General features: G+C 47.5%; 1 protein-coding gene across 2 annotated transcripts in view; it reads left to right on the forward strand.

The window, feature by feature from the left end:
* Positions 1-8,039: 8,039 nt before the first annotated feature.
* Positions 8,040-18,960, forward strand: part of Sspn (sarcospan) — a 55,090-nt gene continuing 44,169 nt past the window's right edge. The window contains exon 1 of one of the 2 annotated variants that reach the window (XM_026787932.1): positions 8,040-8,752. Coding sequence is in view for 1 of the 2 variants with exons in the window: in XM_005364598.3 (XP_005364655.1) it covers positions 15,483-15,680 (198 nt within the window). In the remaining variant the exon portion in view is untranslated. Of the gene's footprint in view, positions 8,753-15,412; positions 15,681-18,960 lie in introns of those variants that run through there. The other variant, XM_005364598.3, reaches the window with a different exon arrangement.

Here is an 18,960-nt window from a genome sequence, read left to right on the forward strand (position 1 = left end):
TATATATATCATATGTATGTATGTATGTATATACGTATGTATATTATCATTGTGCTTTGATTTTAGGGGGTGGGATATAAAACAAAAAGGGGGAGGTGTTTGGCCAGAATTATCTCAGGACCTGTACCTTCAGGCCTGTAGGATGGAGAAAAGCCTGGCTCAAGTTTAATGGATAGTCTCAAAACTGCAGAGCGGGAATGAGACAGCAAAATCTAGGTAGATGCCCCTCTAGCCAGAGGGAGGGCTTGGTTGTCTCTCATTGGCTGGAGGTACTCCGCATCACATGATGCCACTTAACCTATATAAACTGCCGCTCACAGTAACAAACTGAGTTCCTGCTTTGACTTGACTCCCCATCACCCCCATTCTTCCCCTCTTTCCATTTCCAAGCTCTTTCCTCTCAAAACTGAAGCTGCAGATCCAGTACCTCCCTAGTGCTCCCCCACTTGGAGCCCGGACTCTGACCTCAGCTGTAGCCCTTCTCTTTGGGGCTCCCCAGGGCCACTTCCCTGCCAGGATGTTCACAGGTGCCTTATTATTTTCTCTAAGTTCGTTCCAAGCTTTTCTCTTCTTTAAGGCTCTTTCTGTAGGGTTTTGGGGCGCACACTAATATATGCTGGGCGGGAAGCCCATGTCCTTTTCTTGGGAAGTTATTTCAAGCATCAATGTATAAGATACTCTATCTTAGAATCTTATATTTTGATAAATTTGGAAATAAAATCCCAGAACACTAAAATATATTGCCATGGACTTTTATTTCTCCTGTTATTATGCCGACCATGGCTCCTGTCTGTGGACGATTAATCTAAACGGTGCTCTCAAGGATGGGTGAGAAAATGATGACTTGTTTAAATAATGCCATAGACCAGGCAGACACGGGGCATCGCAGAAACAGAGTGGAACAGAAGTGCCGGGCGTTTCTGGATTAAGCTGACAGGTTTCTGCCGGACCATCCTGGTTAGATGAGGCAGAGAGAAAGCATCGTAGAGGTGAACGGCACTGCTTGAACTGGTCTCCATGAAAGTAAATATGCCTCGGTTACAGCCTAGTAAATACAAAACAAAAATAAACCAGCAAAACTCCTTGCAGGAACTGTGAAAAACGCTAGGCATTGGCTGAGACTGAACACAGACTTCCGGGGCATCATCACTCCCTTATTGCACACACAGTGATCTCTAAATATCACCTTGGTTAAATATTGATTGTTTTTCCAACTCTACTTAAACTGCAAATACTGACCACATCTTCCTGTGATTTTCCATGGATAGCTTTATAGGGAGTGTGATTGACAGTCAACGACATACCTCTTGGTAAGGTGTGTGCGTGTGCACGTGTGTGTGCATGCACGCGTGTGTGTGCTTGTGTGACGGTCTGCATGGAGGCTAGAGGAGGTCCAGGTGTGTTATCACTATTCACCACATCGCCCTTTTGACAGGCTCTCTCACCGGATCTGGAGTAAGGATGTCACTAGCAAGCCCCACTCCCCTTCCTCCAACATTGAGAATGTAGGTGCAGTTTAGTCACACTCAGCTTTTACATGGGTGCTGGGGATTTGAACTCAGGTCCTCATGCTTTTACCACTGTGCCTTCTCTTTAGTTCCTGGCCCGTCTCTGAGGCATGGAGTGATTTCCCACTGTGGTTTCAGTTTGCGTCTGTGTACGGTGGGTTAGGAAACATTTTTCAGCTCTTGACTGGCCATCTCTTTCTTTCACAAGGGTTCCGTCCAAACCGTTTGCTTATTTTCATTGGATCACTTTTGTAAATTGCTGAATTTGAGAATTCTTGGAGTATTTTTGGTCTAGCTTCTTTATCATTTTAGGGTTGTTTTTTTTTTGCAAGTTTCTTCCCAGTCTGTAAATTTTCTTTTCATCATCACTATCTACCTCGTCTTATTTATTTATGTGCATAGTTCATCATAAATTTTATCTTATTTTTTAATTCTTTATGTTTTGAAAAGATTTTTAATTTGGAGAGCAGTAGTGCACTGTGTGGACCTGGATGTTCTGGAACTCACTATACAGATGAGACTGGCTTCAAATTCACAGAGATCTGCCCGCCTCTGCCTCCTGAGCTCTGGGATTAAAGGCGTGCACTACTACATCACGATAGTTACACTTATAACTGGTACATCTAGGTGCTCAGCTATATAGAAAAGCTGAGTGGGTTCCAAAATAATAGTTCAATAAGTGTCTTCTAATGAGACAGTTTGTTCGAACTGTTAGTCCATAATGGGAAGTTTGAGTGTGCATAATTTATAGAGATTATTTTTTATTGATATTTATTGAGCTCTACATTTTTCTCTGCTCCCCTCCCTGTCTCTCCCCTCCTCCCTTCAACCCTCCCCCAAGGTCCCCATACTCCCAATTTACTCAGGAGATCTTGTCTTTTCTACTTTCTACTTCCCATGTAGATTAGATCTAAGTAAGTCTCTCTTAGTGTCCACATTGTTGTCTAATTTCTCTGGGATTGTGGTTTGTAGACTGGCTTTCTTTGCTTTATGTTTAAAAACCACCTATAAGTGAATACATGTGATAATTGTCTTTCTGGGTCTGGGTTACCTCACTCAAAATCATGTTTTCCAGCTCTTTCCATTTTCCTGCAAAATTCAAGCTGTCGTTATTTTTTTCTGCTGTGCAGTACTCCATTGTGTAAATGTACCACATTTTCCTTATCCATTCTTCGGTCGAGGGGCATTTAGGTTGTTTTCAGGTCCTGGCTATGACAAACAAAGCTGCTATGAACATAGTTGAGCACATGTCCTTGTGGCATAATAACATCCTTTGGATATATACCCAACAGCGGTATTGCTGGGTCTTAAGGAAGGTTGTTTCCTAATTTTCTGAGAAATTGCCACACTGACGTCCAAAGGGGCTGTACCAGCTTGCTTTGCCACCAGCAATGCAGGAGTGTTCCCTTTACCCCACAACCTCTCCAGTATAAGTTGTCATCAGTGTTTGTGATTTTGGCCATTCTTACAGGTGTAAGATGGAATCTCAGAGTTGTTTTGATTTGTATTTCTCTGATGACTAAGGATGTTGAACATTTCCTTAAGTGTCTTCCAGCCATTTTAGATTCCTCTGTTGAGAGTTCTCTGTTTAGGTCTGTACTCCATTTTTTTTTATTGGATTATGTGATCTTTTGATGTCGAATTTTTTGAGTTCTTTGTATATTTTGGAGATCAGACCTCTGTCTGATGTGGGATTAGTGAAGATCTTTTCCTGTTCTGTAGGCTGTCATTTTATCTTATTGATAGTGTCCTTTGTTTTACAGAAGCTTTTCAGTTTTAGAAGGTCCCATTTATTAATTGTTTCTCTCAGTGTCTTTGCTGCTGGGGTTATATTTAGGAAGTGGTTCCCTGTTCCAATGTGATCAAGTGTACTTCCCACTTTCTCTTCTATAAGATTCAGTGTGGCTAGCTTTATGTTGAGTTCTTTGGACTTGAGTTTTGTGCATGGTGATAGATACCGATCTATTTTCATTCTTCTACATGTTGATATCCAATTATGCCAGCACCACTTGTTAAATATGCTTTCTTTTATCCACTTGATATTTTTTGTTTCTTTATCAAAGGTCAGGTGTTCGAAGACGTGTGGATTGATATTCGGGTCTTCTATTCAGTTCCATTGTTTTTCCTGTCTGTTCTTATGCCAATACCAGGCTGTTTTCAGTACTGTAGCTCTGTAGTAGAGTTTGGAGTCAGGGATTGTGATGCTTCCTGAAGTTCTTTTATTTTACAGGATTGTTTTGGCTCTCCTGGGTTTTTTACTTTTCCATATGAAGTTGAGTACCATTCTTTCGAGGTCTTTGAAGAATTTTGCTGAGATTCGATGGGCATTGTGTTGAATCTATAGATTGTTTTTGGTAAGATTGCCATTTTTACTATGTTAATTCTGCCTACCCAGGAGCATGGGAGATCTTTCTACTTTCTAGTGTCTTCTTCAATTTCTTTCTTCAAAGATTTAAAGTTCTTGTCATACAAGCCTTCCACTTGGTTGGTTAGAGTTACTCCGAGATATTTTATGCTATTTGTGGCTATTGTGAAGGGTGTTGATTCCATAGAGATTATTTTTAACTTGAAGATTGTGATAAAAACCAATAATTTTAGAAGTACATTATAGTGTAAGTATAAAATTTGTTTTTATTCTCAGACAGAAACAATTCAGATCTGGAAATTCTTTGTGTATGCTCTCTTTTTTGCTCCCTCGCTCTTGCTCTCTCTCTTCCTCTGCTTTTCCTCTTTCCACTTACAGATCCTTCTGTCTGTTTCTGGCTTGTGGTCTCGTGCTCCAGCCGTGAGCCTCTACACATACAGTTTCCCTTAGCTGTCTCAATCTGAATTAGTGTTGTGTAACTCTGTGGGTTTGTCATATGATAGAAGAGCCGCATTCACTAGGTGGCTCCTAGAACATCTGGTTTTGTGACTCATAAATGCAAGGGGGGAGTTGATGCTGGGTGATGGTCTTTAGCTATTTACAAGACTAAATTTTTTTTTTTTTTTTTTTGGTTTTTCGAGACAGGGTTTCTCTGTGGTTTTGGAGCCTGTCCTGGAACTAGCTCTTGTAGACCAGGCTGGTCTCGAACTCACAGAGATCCACCTGCCTCTGCCTCCCAAGTGCTGGGATTAAAGGCGTGCGCCACCACCGCCCGGCCACAAGACTAAATTCTTACAGTGACACCACAGTCATCGAATTAAGACAAATGAAACAAAGCCAGTCAGGCAGTCTGTGTCTACATTGGAATCGAGGCCTGCCTGTGGCCCTTTCTGAGCATGCTGATGCAGTAAATCCTGTATTAAAAGTCTGTTTCAGGGCCAGGGAGCTGGCTCAGTGAGTAAAATGCCTGAAAGCATGACGATCAGAGTTCGAATCCCAAGCACCCATGTGACTGATGGATGGGCATGGTAGTCCATCTATAACCCCAGGGATGCCCAGAGTACCAGACTGTGAGAGACCCTGCATTAACATGAGAAGTGACCTCTGACCCCCACACATCATGAGTGGACACACACACACTTGTGCATGAAACAACACACATGAACATGCATACATACAAGCATGCATACCACATACAAAACAAAGACAATAACAAAACTCTTTAGTCTCTGCTATTGCTGTCTTAGTTGCTTGTCCAGATTAACGGTGGTCATTCCTCTGTAAACAGCTGGTTTTCATGACCTAGATTTTTCAATGTCACTGCTTTAGCACCTTGTCCTGTGTCGTGGGAGCAGTACCCCCAAACTGATAAATACTTCAGAATGATTTCCCTCTTCTCTGGTTTCCAGTTCTCCTGCTCTGTTTACTCTGTCGCCATTGCTGCTTTACTGCTGGACCATCATGGTGGCCTCCTAGCGAGCACCCCTGCTGCCTTTCTTCCCTTGTAGGTCCACTGTCCACACTGTAACTCCGGGCATCCTCACTTGCTCCCCAAGTTCTTGCATAGTTTTTACGACCTTAAGAATAAAGTCGAAGTTTCTCACTGTGAGCCTTGAAGGTCTTTGTTGGACTCTACCTTAAGGTAGCGCCACTGTAGGAAGAGAGACTGGGTAGAGTGGACGTCCTAATGGAGCAAGGGAGGAGCAGGGGTGGGGTGGATGTTCTAATGGGGCAAGGGAGGAGCAGGGGTGGGGTGTGCGGAAAGCACACTGTGTATCTGTATGTGATCTGCTTTATGAGATGCAGTGCCATGTGTAACACATACAGGTAATCAAAGAATCTGAATAGCTCAGCAGTGTTGCGTTGCGGTAAAGACCCCAAGAGAAGCTGCAAAGGAAAGGACATCAGAAGCATGGCACACGGCTCTGGTGCACCATCTTACTGGTGGTGTTCCCTCTGGGCTTCTAGCAAACTCTGGGAATTACTGGATATTAGAACTGCACGTCAGTGGCTCGTTATTCCAGCTGAGGCTCATTAAGGCCTGGCCATGTGATTGGCTGATGTGTGGTTCCAAGCGCTCAGGTACATGCTGGGCCACTGGGAACTTTCATCTATAACCGTCGAGGATGTTCAGCTTCAAATAGTGATGCTACCCCATGGCCATGGTCAAGGTCACCCTGGGGGAGGGACTGGGAAGCGGAGAGAAGTCCCCAAAGACCCTATCTTGTTTACACTCACTAAAAGTCCAAGAAATCCCTGAAGCTGTAAGTCAGAGACGCTTACCCTGGAGCTGAGTCCCCTGAGCGTAAGGACTTTAAGTACCCTGGACTCTTCACATTTCAATTAGGAGGCTGGGAGTAGAGAATGCTGGTTCTGGAGCCCTAGCCTGTAGATATGTCATCCACATTCAGGGTTGTCTTCCCCCTCAGTTAATCATCTCAGAAACATCCACGGCCAGAGGTCTGTTTCCCAGGTAGATTCCAAATATAGCCAAGCTGACAGTGAAGTGGAACCCTCAGACCTCCCATCCAATCTTACATTTCTCTCTATGTACTATAACATTTTGTGCATGTGATATACATCACCATTAAGAGTGAGAGAGGGCACTTGTGTGCTTGGATTAGGTTTGCAAATACTAGCCAAGGGTAAGAGCCCTAGCTGCACAGTCGGGCAAGTAAAGGTCTGCGGACCAACCGGTATGCTGTAGTGATGCAGATATGGGGTGTCATCCAGCTTGAGTGGGGAGATGTGAGGATGGAGGGGAAACTAGAAAAAGACATGAGGAGCAAATTCTGAACTCCTCGGTTAAAATTTGGGGGATGTTCTTCAGTGGTAGAGCCACTATAAGTAGTCTCTGTTCCAGTAAGCAACCTCCCACCCGTGTTCAAACTCGGGGTAACAAAAGCACGACCCATGACTGTGCTGGAAGGAGGAGGGGGCACTGGTGAAGGGGGTGGAGAGAAGAAACGGTCCAGTGGGACTGTGATGAGGGAGGGCGTGGGGAATGACAATGACCAAGGTACATTGAAAATACATATGAAATTATCAAAGAATAACAAAAGTATAGGAACAGTGACACGGGACAGGTTGGATGCAGGGAACAGCAAATGGAACAGAGTCCGGGTCAGGTGCAGCTATGATTCTGAACACAGACCCAGGAAGTTGGGAGATGCCCACCTGCCTCGACCACCACTCCCACCCCCTCCAGCCCCACTGACATGTTCCAGTCAGGTTTCTAGTGAGCCTGGTACCTGCTATGTTCTCCCTGAGTCTGGTGTGGGATAAAAACCTGAATGTCTTCTGAGGAACCTGAAGACACAAGACCTGTAAAGACCTAACATCAGCATGGTTATCTGGGCTGGTTTAAATCATCTGCCCTGCAGAGACTCGGGTCTTCCGGGAGAGAGGCGGAACAGTAAACGTGTCCGTCACAAGAGCTCAGGGAGTGAGTCAGATCACGGAGATGGGGTGGAAAAGATTAGGTCTCGCCTATGGCTGGATCTCCTTCACAGTGATCCGCTGGTTCTTTCTAAATATGGAGGAGGGACCCACAGCACATGGTGCAATGGTCATTTGGCCGGAGGAGTCCAGAGCAGGGTGGGTCTCTTTCTCCAGAGGCCTGCTGTTTCCCACATGTGCATAGGAGGCCTTATTCCCTAACATGTCAGTCAACGAAAGTCCTGCCAGTGTATTGCAGTGGCTTTACAGATCCAGGATCAGAAAGGTTGATTTTACAGTGCAGCCTTGGGCTCAAATGCCTCCAAAGGGGCCCTGTGGAACTGTGCTAGTACAGTGGTCAGAAGTCATTGAAACAATTGTGAAAAGCCATGCTTAGTGAAGGAGTCACCCAGCTATGCCCGGTCGTGCTTACACAGACATGTACAATGTTGTATGTTTCCCCGATGATTCCCGCAGCTTAGGCATTAAAACCCCTAACCACTGAACTGTCTTAGCAGGCATGTGTTCATATGTACCTTTAGGAAAATACCCCCTCTGCAGCCACCTTTCAGTGAGATGGGTCCTGTGGGTCCCAGGTAGAGGCTGTCTCATCTCCCCCAAGACCACCCGATGCTCCTACGGCCTGCTTTGGAACCAGAGAATCCTGGGAAGATGAAGAGTGGATTTGGGCGAAGTTGACGAACTTGTGTTTCTTTTCCTTCTCCAGTGTCTCCCTGGAGGTGTGTACAAATCCAGAAACTGCTAAGAAGAAAGGCGGTGTGAAGGGGGAAGGCCACGCAATGGGCCCGGGAGACGCAGAATCCAAGCAGGAGGTGCTGAACATTGTTCACACGATCGGGCCCATGACGGCTAGACTTCTTTTCTTGAAACATCGAGCGGAGCGTCCTGACACCTCTCGACTTTATGCTGCTCAGAGAGCCTCGTCAGGAGTGGCAACCAGGATGAGGCCTGCGTGTCACCTCCCACACTACCTCCAGAAGTCCCGACCTACAAAATGACACACGGAGCACATGCCCCAAGGCGTGAGCTCAGCAGGCAAGTAAGTAGGAAGTGCACCTCCTCTCCAAGAGAAAGCAGACGTGACTGACGTCAGCTTAAACAGTTACGTCCAGGTCCATTTCCTAGGATACCAGCGGCGCTATTTTAAGACGCACTGAAACTTGAAAGGTCCGTGAGGCCTTTGGGGAAGAAAGAGGAGGAAACTAGACACGCACACTTTAGCTCCTTCTGACTCCGTCATCATCTCCCACACGGGTAGGGGCTCATCTTCCGCTGAGGAACCCAAGCACCGCTCTGTGTGCGATGTGCAGCAGGTGTTTGATGGACACAGCAACTGAAGACAAATGAAGACAAAAACTCGCTAGCTACTTAAGTGTTTGCTCCTCCGGAGGGAAAGCAATAGCATTTCCAAGAGAGCCAGGTGAGCTGACACATGCCTGTCTGAAATCCCAGCACTCCAGAGCTTGTACCAGGAAGGTTTCGATGAATTCCACCTCAGCCTACGCTACATAGTAAGTTCTAAGCTAGCCTGGGCTGTAGGGTGGGACCCTGCCTTGGCAAAAAACTCCAATAAATGGAAAGGCATGATGTGGGATTCCCCTCTGACTGCTGCGAATATGTTTTATTACCATTGGTTAATAAAGAAGTCACTTTGGCCTATGGCAGGGTAGAGTATACGTCAGCGGGAAAACTAAACTGAATGCAGGAAGAAAGAAGGCGGAGTTAGGAAGACACCATGTAGCCACCCAAGAAGCAAGAGGTAACAAACCATGAGCCTCATGGTAAAACATAAAATAATAAAAAATGGGTTAACTTAAAATGTAAGAGCTAGCTAGGAATATGCCTGAGTCTTTGGTCATAATGATGTAATTGATACAGTTTTTGTGTGATTATTTGGGTCTGGGTGGCCAGGAAATGAATGAGCAGCAGTCCCTGTTCACACTGGTACAGTGGCAGACACCTGTAACCCAGCATCCCGGAGGCCGAGGTAGGGTGATTGTAACCAGTTTGGTCTAGATCGTGAGCGCCCCTCTCATAAAAACAAAACCAAACAAAAATGTCCCGCTGCCTGCCAGTTCCCCCAGCACTGAGCTTACTGTACCCCCTAGAATGCTCCGTAGCCAGTGTTGCCAGGAGATCAAATGAGTCAGCCTTGGCACAGACTCTTTGGTGAGGTTCACACTTGTGCTGAGTGTTCAACGCTCAACACTTATTCTCATCCAGTCCTAAGGGAAGAAACCGTGGTCTGGGAAGTCAGGCAGTCTTCACTCTTTCTCTGGTCTAAGAGGCTGCTCTGGTAGCAGCTCTACCGCCACCGAGGGAACCCCTCCTTTGTTGTGGTCTTTGTCCATCAGGACTCTGTGTTGTCTTTTACTTGGAGTCAGGGTAACGGCAAACACCCTGGAAGAGCATCACCTGGGGCCAGGGTGGAGGTTTCTCATCGCTGGAGGGGATTGGTTGACAGTTGTGGCCCTTCCATCCCCTCTTGTTTTTAAGACCAGGTAATAGTGTAGTCATGTTTTCTCACTAATGGCTAAAAACATGGAGTGCCCCGTGAGAACACGTTAGTAAACGCCGTTTCTTCAGGAAATGAAAGTCAGTTTATAAAAGCGATCAGATGGGCAATGTAATCTAAGAGCACCCGGTTGTGAAAGCGGAGACACTAATTATAGACCAAAGTTGAGTTGCTTTTGTACTTTGTTGGGCAGTTGAACCCAACTTGTTCAGTGGGGTAATCACCTTTGGCCAGAAAATTGATCACCTGATAGAAATCCATCAACTAAATCCAGAGCACTGGCATCTGCCCCTGGGACAGTTCTGAGAAGGGGATGCAGGGTGATCTGGAAACGAACTCAAAGACTGACCCTAGGAAACAGAATGCAGAGGTGCAAAGCTGGTCTGAGAGGCATGCCCCTGGCACAACGTGGCTATCACTCAAATCATTTTTTAAATCGTTCCTTAAGAATTGCCTTTGTAGAAACCCTGTCTCGAAAAACCAAAAAAAAAAAAAAAGAGTTGCCTTTGAGTGCTGACAGCTCCAGCATTTTTCTCTGTTTTTAAAATAGATTTGTACTAATTTTTTAGAATTTGAATGCCGATGAGTGTGTGTACACCCTGCACATGCGTGGGTGCCTGCAGAGCCCCAGGAGTGGGCCAGATCCCTGGAACTGGACTTCACAGTTGTGAGCCACCATTTGGTTGCTAGCAACCGAACTCTGGTCCTTTGTAAGAGCTGTTTGTGCTCTTGAGCGCTGAGCCATCTCCCTGCTCCCGCCCCCCCCCCCCCCGGGCTTCTGATGTTCTCAGAGGATGGACTTAACAGGAGGGATGATGGATGTTATTTAGCAGTAAGCAGGAGAGGCCTTGGGTGCGGGCTGAGCAGATTTGCAGTCAGCACTGACATTTGCCCGGAGTGAGGTCATGGGAAACTGGCGATCTGAAGCACTGGATCATTCATATTTTCATTCATTCATTCATCTTAGCAGTCAGTCCTCTGATCCTGAGAATGTGTGGTGAGAGCATTTAGGCGTCAGGGATGAAGTCAATATCTCTCTCCTCTCGTTTTAAATCTCTGCTCTAGGTTAGTGATCACCATTTAAAAAATAAACAAAAGCCACATCGATAATTATCACAGTTCCCCAAGAGAAATTCTGAAGGTTCTTGAATATCTGTAGTCTTAGCAAGTCAACATTGAACTTGGCATGGACCGAGATGCAGAACCTCTCATTTCAGAGGCATCCTTTGGTGCATGGTTTGGTAGTTCAGCTAGTTCATTCCTTTCTTCCTTTCCCTCCCTCCTTCCCTCCCTTTCTCCCTCCCTACTTCCCGGGCTCCACAGTCAGGAGAGCATCTTTTCCAGATAACTGGACCCCTCCTGGTGTCTGATCTGTGAGTATCTCCCAACAGTTCTTACTGCTTATGTACATGGGGGGGGGCTGTTAAAGAGTCTGTTCAGTTTCAGAGACTCCAGAAGCCTTTAATTTGTTTACTTCAGGAGCTTGATGAGCTTCCCTGCAGGATGAAAGGTGTGAAACCTCTGAGGAAATTGCTATCCAACACCTCCCTCCCTCCCTCCCTCCCTCCCTCCTTCCTTCCTTCCTTCCTTCCTTATGCCCTCCCTCTTTCCTTCCTTCCTTCCTTCCTTCTTTCCTTCCTTCCTTCCTTCCTTCCTTCCCTCCTTCCTTCCCTCCTTCCTTCCCTCCTTCCTTATGCCCTCCCTCCCTTCTCCCTCCTCCTCCTTCTTCTTTTTTTTTTAGAAACTTCTTCATGAGAGACACCAAGTGAGAATCTGTGATCTACACAGCATTCGAGCTCTGGTTTGGGCTGAAACTCCAGTTTAGTAAGGCAGCCAGGCTGCTTTGTAGACACAGAAACACCCCAGATGACAGCGTGCCGATGGCCAGGCAGAGGTGGTGCACACCTTTAATCCCAGCACCCAGGAGGCAGAGGTCTACAAGAGCTAGTTCCAGGACAGCTAGGACTGTTACACAGGGAAACCCTGTCTCAAAAAAACCAAAAACAGTGTGCTGATTATTAACTAGGGCCTGAAACCCCAAGTTGAAAGTGCTGGGGGGAGGGGCAGTAGTTCAAGATGGCCTCCGAGGGACATTCCAGAGGGCATCAATTTCTAATACATATTCTAGAAGATCCCCAAAGGCAAGAGCTGTCTCAGCAGCCTTCCTGGCACCCCTACAGACGAAGGCATTCTGTCTCAGTCAGAGAGAGACCTTCCCCTGCAGAGATTCTCCTGCTTCAGATGTCCGTCTGAGAATTACCATCCCTTGTGCACACACCTGAAGAGATCTTTAGCAGCTTGTCCCCAGCACACAAGCAATGTGGAAATATCTCCCTGAAAGGGGGGGGGGAGAAAAGAAAACCAACTTCAAAGGAGCTAAGGGTTTTTTTGTTTTTTTTTGCTTTTTCGAGACAGGGTTTCTCTGTGGCTTTGGAGCCTGTCCTGGAACTAGCTCTATAGACCAGGCTGGTCTCAAACTCACAGAGATCCACCTGCCTCTGCCTCCCAAGTGCTGGGATTAAAGGCGTGCGCCAACATCGCCCAGCCATAGCTAAGGGTTTTTTTGATTTTGGTCAAGGTGTCAGAAGCAGTTCAAGGCCACTTGGCCCTGCTGCTTTCAGTCTGTGGTGGCATTCTCAATCACAGTAAGAACTTGTGGTGGCAGAAAGCAGGGAGGGGCGGGGTCCCAGTGTCTACTCCAAGGTCACGTCCCAGGGACACAACCTCCTCCCACTGTGCTGCCCCACTTCCTAAAATCTTCTTATCTCCCAATAGTGCCTGAGATAAATAACACTGTCTTTGGCTTTGAGGACCATTCAGATTGAAGCCATGACAAGAGAGACATTTTACTACAGCTTTGTACTTCTGTTAGCCATAGGTAATTTTCTCTTCTGCCACTATTCCATCAGCAAGAGGTGGCTCCACAAATTTATTTACTTTTATTAACAGTGCATTGGTGTGCACACATATCTGCATGTATGACTGTGCATCTTATGTGTGCAGTGCCCGCGGGTGCCAAAAAAAGGGCACCCAATCCTGGAACTGGAGTTAAAAATGGGTGTGAGATGCCCACTATGGGTGCTGGGGATTGATCCTGGGTTCTCTGCACGAGCAGCAAGGGCTTTTAACTTCAGAGCCGTTTCTTTAACCCTGGAGATGATGTGTTGTTTAGTTTATTTGTGAAGTTGACACAAGCTAGGGTCACCTACAAAGTGGGAAGATGCATCATCATAGACTGGCCTCTGAGTAAACCCATGGGAGCACTTCTTGATTAGAGATTGATGCGGGGTGGGACAGCTCACTGGGGTGGTGATGTCCCTGGGCACATGGTCCTGGGTCCTCCAGAAAAAGCCAAGCTGAGTAAGCCAGGAGGAGCGAGCCAGAAGCAGCGTCCTTCCATGGCTTCTGCTTCGCTCCCTGCCTGACTGCCCTAGTGACAGACTGTGACCGGAAGCTTGTAAGCTGGAATAAACCTTTTCCTCCCCAAATTGCTTTTGGCCGTGGCGTCTTAGCACAGCAATGGGAAGGCTATCTGGGACAGTGGTAGTGTGGTAGCGTATGTGACAGACAAATGCTTGGTCTTCCTCTGCAGAGGTCCCCGTATTCCCTTAAACCCTAGCCTTGAACGTACAACCCACCTGCTCCCTTCTCTGCAGTGTCCAGGAACACAGGCCAGTGTCGCGAGGCCCAGATAGGAGCTAAGCTAGATGAACGAATAACTAGTTATATAATGTTTGCTGCCCCACTGTGATTTTTATTAGATTAACATAGAAAACGCAAGTTGGTTTTTTTGTTTTTGTTTGTTTTTCTTGCTGGGCTGTCCTCATCATCGGGAATCATCTTCTGTTTTAATATCAGCTTTTGTCTGTTCCTTCTGGAAATCCTCAGGGTTCTGTGACCCCAACATTGATAGTCACCTTCCTGGGCTGCACTGGGCCCCTGGTGAGTGTGGCAGGGATCAGGGCATCCTGACTGGGAACTGAATGTGTGCCTTGGGTTCTGCTTCTGACTTACTGACATAATCTGTGAGCCATTTTTCCTCACTGGTGTCTAGAAAAAGCGTTAGGTGAGTGCTGCGTCTCCTTGACTAAATACCTCCACACCGCGCACGGACGCAGCACTGCGCACGGGGCGCAGCAAACGGTAATTAGTTCGGAATTCTGAGGGGAGCAGCAGGAAGTTAGACTTGGCCATTTCAACCCGCCTAGGAATAGGCGCCATTTATTAACATCTTGGAAACATAATTTCCTCTTGAATAAAGTTTCCGAATGTTAAGGTGGCCATACAAAAGGAAGTCTAAACTCCGCGCCCAATGGGACTAATTCTTAGCAGTTTCACTCTGTAGTGTGTCCCAAATGCTGCTGTATGAAGGCATGCAGAAACGGGAATAATTGGGATTACTTATCTGTTCTGTGCCTTCTACTGGGGGGATCAGATCTGTAGCCACCTGCCCTAGCACAGTGCAGGTGCTAATAGTAGCTCTTAAACATAGCCTGGTCCCAACTGTGCATCTCTGTCTACAGTGCTCAACACCCCTAGACACGTAGTCAAAACATGGAGACTCACTGGGGGTCTCAAAGACACTATTAGAAGAGCTTTTAAATTCAGGGCCTGGGTGTGGTGGTGCATACCTGTAATCCCAGCATTTAGGAAGTGGAGGTAGGAGGATTAAGAATTCACAGTCACCTCAGGTGATGGTGGCACACGCCTGTAATCCCAGCACTCTGGGGGAGGCAGAGGTAGGCAGATCTCTGAGTTCAAGGCCAGCCTGGTCTACAAGAGCTAGTTCCAGGATGGGTTCCAAAGCTACAGAGAAACCCTGTCTCGAAAAAACAAAAACCAAAATAATAATAATAATTTCAGGGTCATAGAGCAAGTTTGAATCCAGCCAGGCAGGGCTGCAATACCAATACAAATGAGGACAGAGCTTTTTAAAACAAACACTGGAGAGGTGTCACCGTTAGCCCGGCCACTCTGGGAACAATTATTCCATTGTTAAATTGTAACTAATTTATTATTATTATTATTATTTATTATTATTATTTGTATGGCGTGTAAGTCACATGTGTACGAATGAGGTCAGGGATTCAGCCTTTCCTGGTTTTCCCTTTACACTGTGGGTCCTGGAGATCACACTCAGGAATAAAAAGTACCTCATTGAGAAAAAAAAAATTTACTTTTTTCTGTCCTCTTCCCTTTTTTTCTTTTCCATTTTCTTTATTTTTCTTTCTCTGCTCCTTCCTTCCTTCCTCCTTCCTCCCTCCCTCCCTTGTTAGTTGAACTACAAATTTAGAAAATAGCATAATTTAACTTTTGGCAATGACTTCACAGCTGTTAGTGCAGCCGAGCCCATTTTTGTGTTCAATGATCTATTAATTAAACACAAGCGGTTTCAGCATTCATCACCCTTTCTTGCAAGTCCTGGAAACCAAAAAGCACAGAGGGCTGGCTTTCCCACCACACAGACTCTAGGCGCCGGGTCCTCACGCGTTGGCAGTTGGCGACCCCCCTCGGGTCCCCCTCGGCCTCTGGTGGCCTGAGAGTGTTTTCCACATTTGCTCAACCCCTTCGCTGTCGACCAGGCAGGCCCAGCCGCGGCCCAGGCGCAACCACCGCAGCCACCACCGACCGGAACATGGGGCGCAAGGCGAGCCCCGGGGCGCAGGAGCGCGTGGACGAGGAGGCACGGACCTGCTGCGGCTGCCGCTTCCCGCTGCTGCTGGCACTGCTGCAGCTGGCTCTGGGCATCGCGGTGACCGTGCTGGGCTTCCTCATGGCGAGCATCAGCCCCTCCCTGCTAGTCAGAGACACTCCGTTCTGGGCTGGGATCATTGTAAGCATCGAGTCTGTTCTGCCTAAGCGCCAGCGGGCATGCCAAGCCGCGTGGCGGAGTGGAGACTAACCCAGTTGCATGCGCTCCCCCACCCCAGCTGCACCCCTAACTGCTTGGAGAGTGACTGTGGGCACACTTGGTCTCCCCGCAGCGGGGCTGGACTCAGGGGATTCCGGTCTCCTCCTGCCTGAGGCTGCTTGCTCCTCCCAGGGCCCTGACTCAATCTGCTGGAGCAGGAGAGGCCCAGTGGGTCGTCTTGCACAGCCTCTAAGACAACTCTGAAGATCCACCCCGCGTGGCTCGGTCCTTGTCCCATTGCCCAGCCCCACGCCTGTCTGTCTAAGTAGCACAAAGTGAAGCTCAGCTTGGGAAAAGCAGGGTAGGAAAACCTGAACTTGGAGTCATGCTGGTTTTGTTAAACTTCAATGCCTTGTTCTCAGGCAGGGCCACAGAACACCGGCAAGCACAGACCAGACCCACACAAGTGTCTGGCTATGGAAGAATGTGTTAGGGACTGTCTTAATTGGCACCCAGCACTACGAGTTAGTGTGGGAATTCTTTAAGGTAAAATGGGTTCGGCTTACTGAATACCTACTGTGTGCCTGCTCTGCGGGAGATCTACCCTGTGTTGTTCTGTTCCTCCACTTAGCCAGGCTGGCCCCGCCCAAGGTCATGAGCTCAGAAAGCATTCAGACAGCCAGGATGGCATCTCTGTAGTCAGAGTCTGGCTTGCTATTTTAATACCATAGTATCTAAAGCCAGTGCTAAACTCTCTGACAGGCTGTTTCAGTTGATGGTGAAACAGTGAGGATTGTTACTCCTCTTTAAATGACACCCTCACTCCCAGAAGGTAAAACGGCCTCAGGAGAGACCATCAGGGACCCTTCTGCCTTCTAGCTCACACTGCCATTCCTGTTGCTGACCACACAAGGAAACCCCCAACATAGCTGTGTACGGTGCAGAACTCAGAGACACCTGATGCATATGCATGGGTGCAGATATTTTTAAATTAAGATTATTCGAGCTCACAGATCTTTGAAGAGGAATTTAAAGCATTTAATTCGTGTCCCGAGAATTCCCTTGAAATTATCGTGATTGGAGTTTTCTAAGCCAAATGATTTTAAAAATAACTTCTCGCGTAGACATACTGGATATTTTAGTCCCCTCGATGGCTGTCAACAGACTCCGGGGTGTGGGGGGGAAGATATCTGCCCTTGAAGGTTAGACAAATGGAAGGGTCAGGAATGAAACTGGTTTTGAGAACTGACTTTTATTTCATCTTCAAGACCAGTTCCAAAGAAATGGATGACAAGGGGGACAAAACCATGTTTTAATGTTCAAGGCATGATACAGAAATCCTGAAACCTGGGGAATCCAAAGCTCCTGTGAGGTTTGCCGTTCCTAATGGCTTGCTGGGTGTGGCGCGGAGACCCTTCTACACAGCAAGGGACTCTTGTTTCTTCTCCATAGCCTAGGGTTCCCTTGAAGCTCACCCACAGCATGAGGCCCTGCTTGAGTTTCCTTTCCACAGAGAATCTGGGTAGAGTAGTGTGTGCATCCAACACAGATGTCCCCAGCCTACTGACGGAGCCTCTGAGACGCCGGGTGGGGGTCACATCTCGTCTCAGCAGGATGAGGGTTGTGGGCAGTGTGTCACTGTCTCTCAGACACAGGGACCCTGTGCTTGCCTGACCACAGTCGGTGGTTGGTGTCAGGGCATACTTCCAGGATGTCAGGAAGGGAGAGGCAGGAGGCAGATGACGGGCAGGTGTGTAAACAGCACACCTGGTGGGGAGTCCTGGCTCTAACATTATTTGCTGAATAACTGTGGGTAAGTTGGTTAATGTCTCTAGGCTTCAATTTGGGGGGCTTGGGGGCTTGTCTGTCTGTCTGTGTCCATGTATGCACACATATGTGTCTAGGAGGGCATGCACACACACACACACACACACACACACACACACACAAACACATATATGACCAACCTGTGGAGGTCAGAGGGTGAGGCTGTGATGTGTACTTCAATCACACCTCACCCCACCCCTGTTTTTGAGGCAATGTCTCTCACTGACCCCCAAGACCTACCAACTTGGCTAGATTGGCTGGCCAAGGAGCCCCCCACCCCCGATCTCCCCAGCTCCACTCCTGCCGTGATGAGGTCACAGACATCTGTAGCCACACCGAGCTGTTTATGTGGGCGCTGGGGCTACGACTCAGGTTCACACGTTTGTGCATCAGGTACTTTACCCCCGTCTCCCCAGCCCCGGTTTCTGTTTCTTTATTGCTAGTATAGTAAGTCCTACCCCTTAGGGTCACCCTGAGGAGATCAATACACGGGAAGCAGCCCCTGGCACAGTGCCAGCCCATAGCTAACAGGATGATGGGCCCACCATGCTTTAGGTTTGGGGAACAGACCCTGATGGTGACGCTCATCAAGGTCCATCTCCCTGGTGTAAAAGTTGCGCTGTGGTGAGAGGCTCGGTACCAAACTCCTGGTCGAAGAGAGCCACACCCACTTCCGGAATGCAGGCGGAGGCTCCCACACCGTCCACAGCTGTGGGTGCTTCAGATTTTTTGTTTATCCAGGCAGTCTCTTGGCATAAGGATTGGCTTTGGTTTTCGGACTCTGCTGTCCTGTTAACTTGAGGTCTGGGTGATGGCATTTCCTTCATACAACTGGGATACCTGGGTGAACCCACACAGGGGGCTTCTCTTTGGCCAGGGCCTGTGTGACTCGCTTGGTGACCTTGTACTAAAGGGGCTCTGGGTGATTTATGCTCGGAAATTTCAGGCATGTGAGGTGGTGGGGGACCATTGTGACTGTCCGTAAATGTGACTCCACTCGAGTTACCAAAGATTTCCGTATAGGCAAGGAAGACATTGAATGCGGCTGCGGTGGGGGCTGTGACACACCCCAGAGTCCTTTGTAGGTGGCAGAGGTTATAAATCACCAATGATAATGAGAAGAGAGGCAGTATCTCTGAGGACAAACGGGGTTGCGGGCAGAGCCCCCAGGAGAGAGATGGTGGGCCTCTGCGCCTGCGCACTCTTTTCCTATTTACTGTTTGAATCAGATTACCGATCTAGGTTTTAATTTTATGTTTGGTCTTCAAGACAGGATCTCACATAGGGACTTGACTTAGCCAGCTTTGAACTCCTGATCTTTCTGCCTCCACGTCCCACACGCCCAAGCAATTTCAGTTCTCCTTATGCCAGGGAAGGAATCCAGGACTGTGGGAATTGAGCGAGCAGAGTTCTGATTGAGATGTCTTATGTGTTT

The sequence above is a fragment of the Microtus ochrogaster genome, assembly GCF_000317375.1.
Source record: "Microtus ochrogaster isolate Prairie Vole_2 chromosome 14 unlocalized genomic scaffold, MicOch1.0 chr14_random_2, whole genome shotgun sequence".
Classification (NCBI taxonomy): domain Eukaryota; kingdom Metazoa; phylum Chordata; class Mammalia; order Rodentia; family Cricetidae; genus Microtus; species Microtus ochrogaster.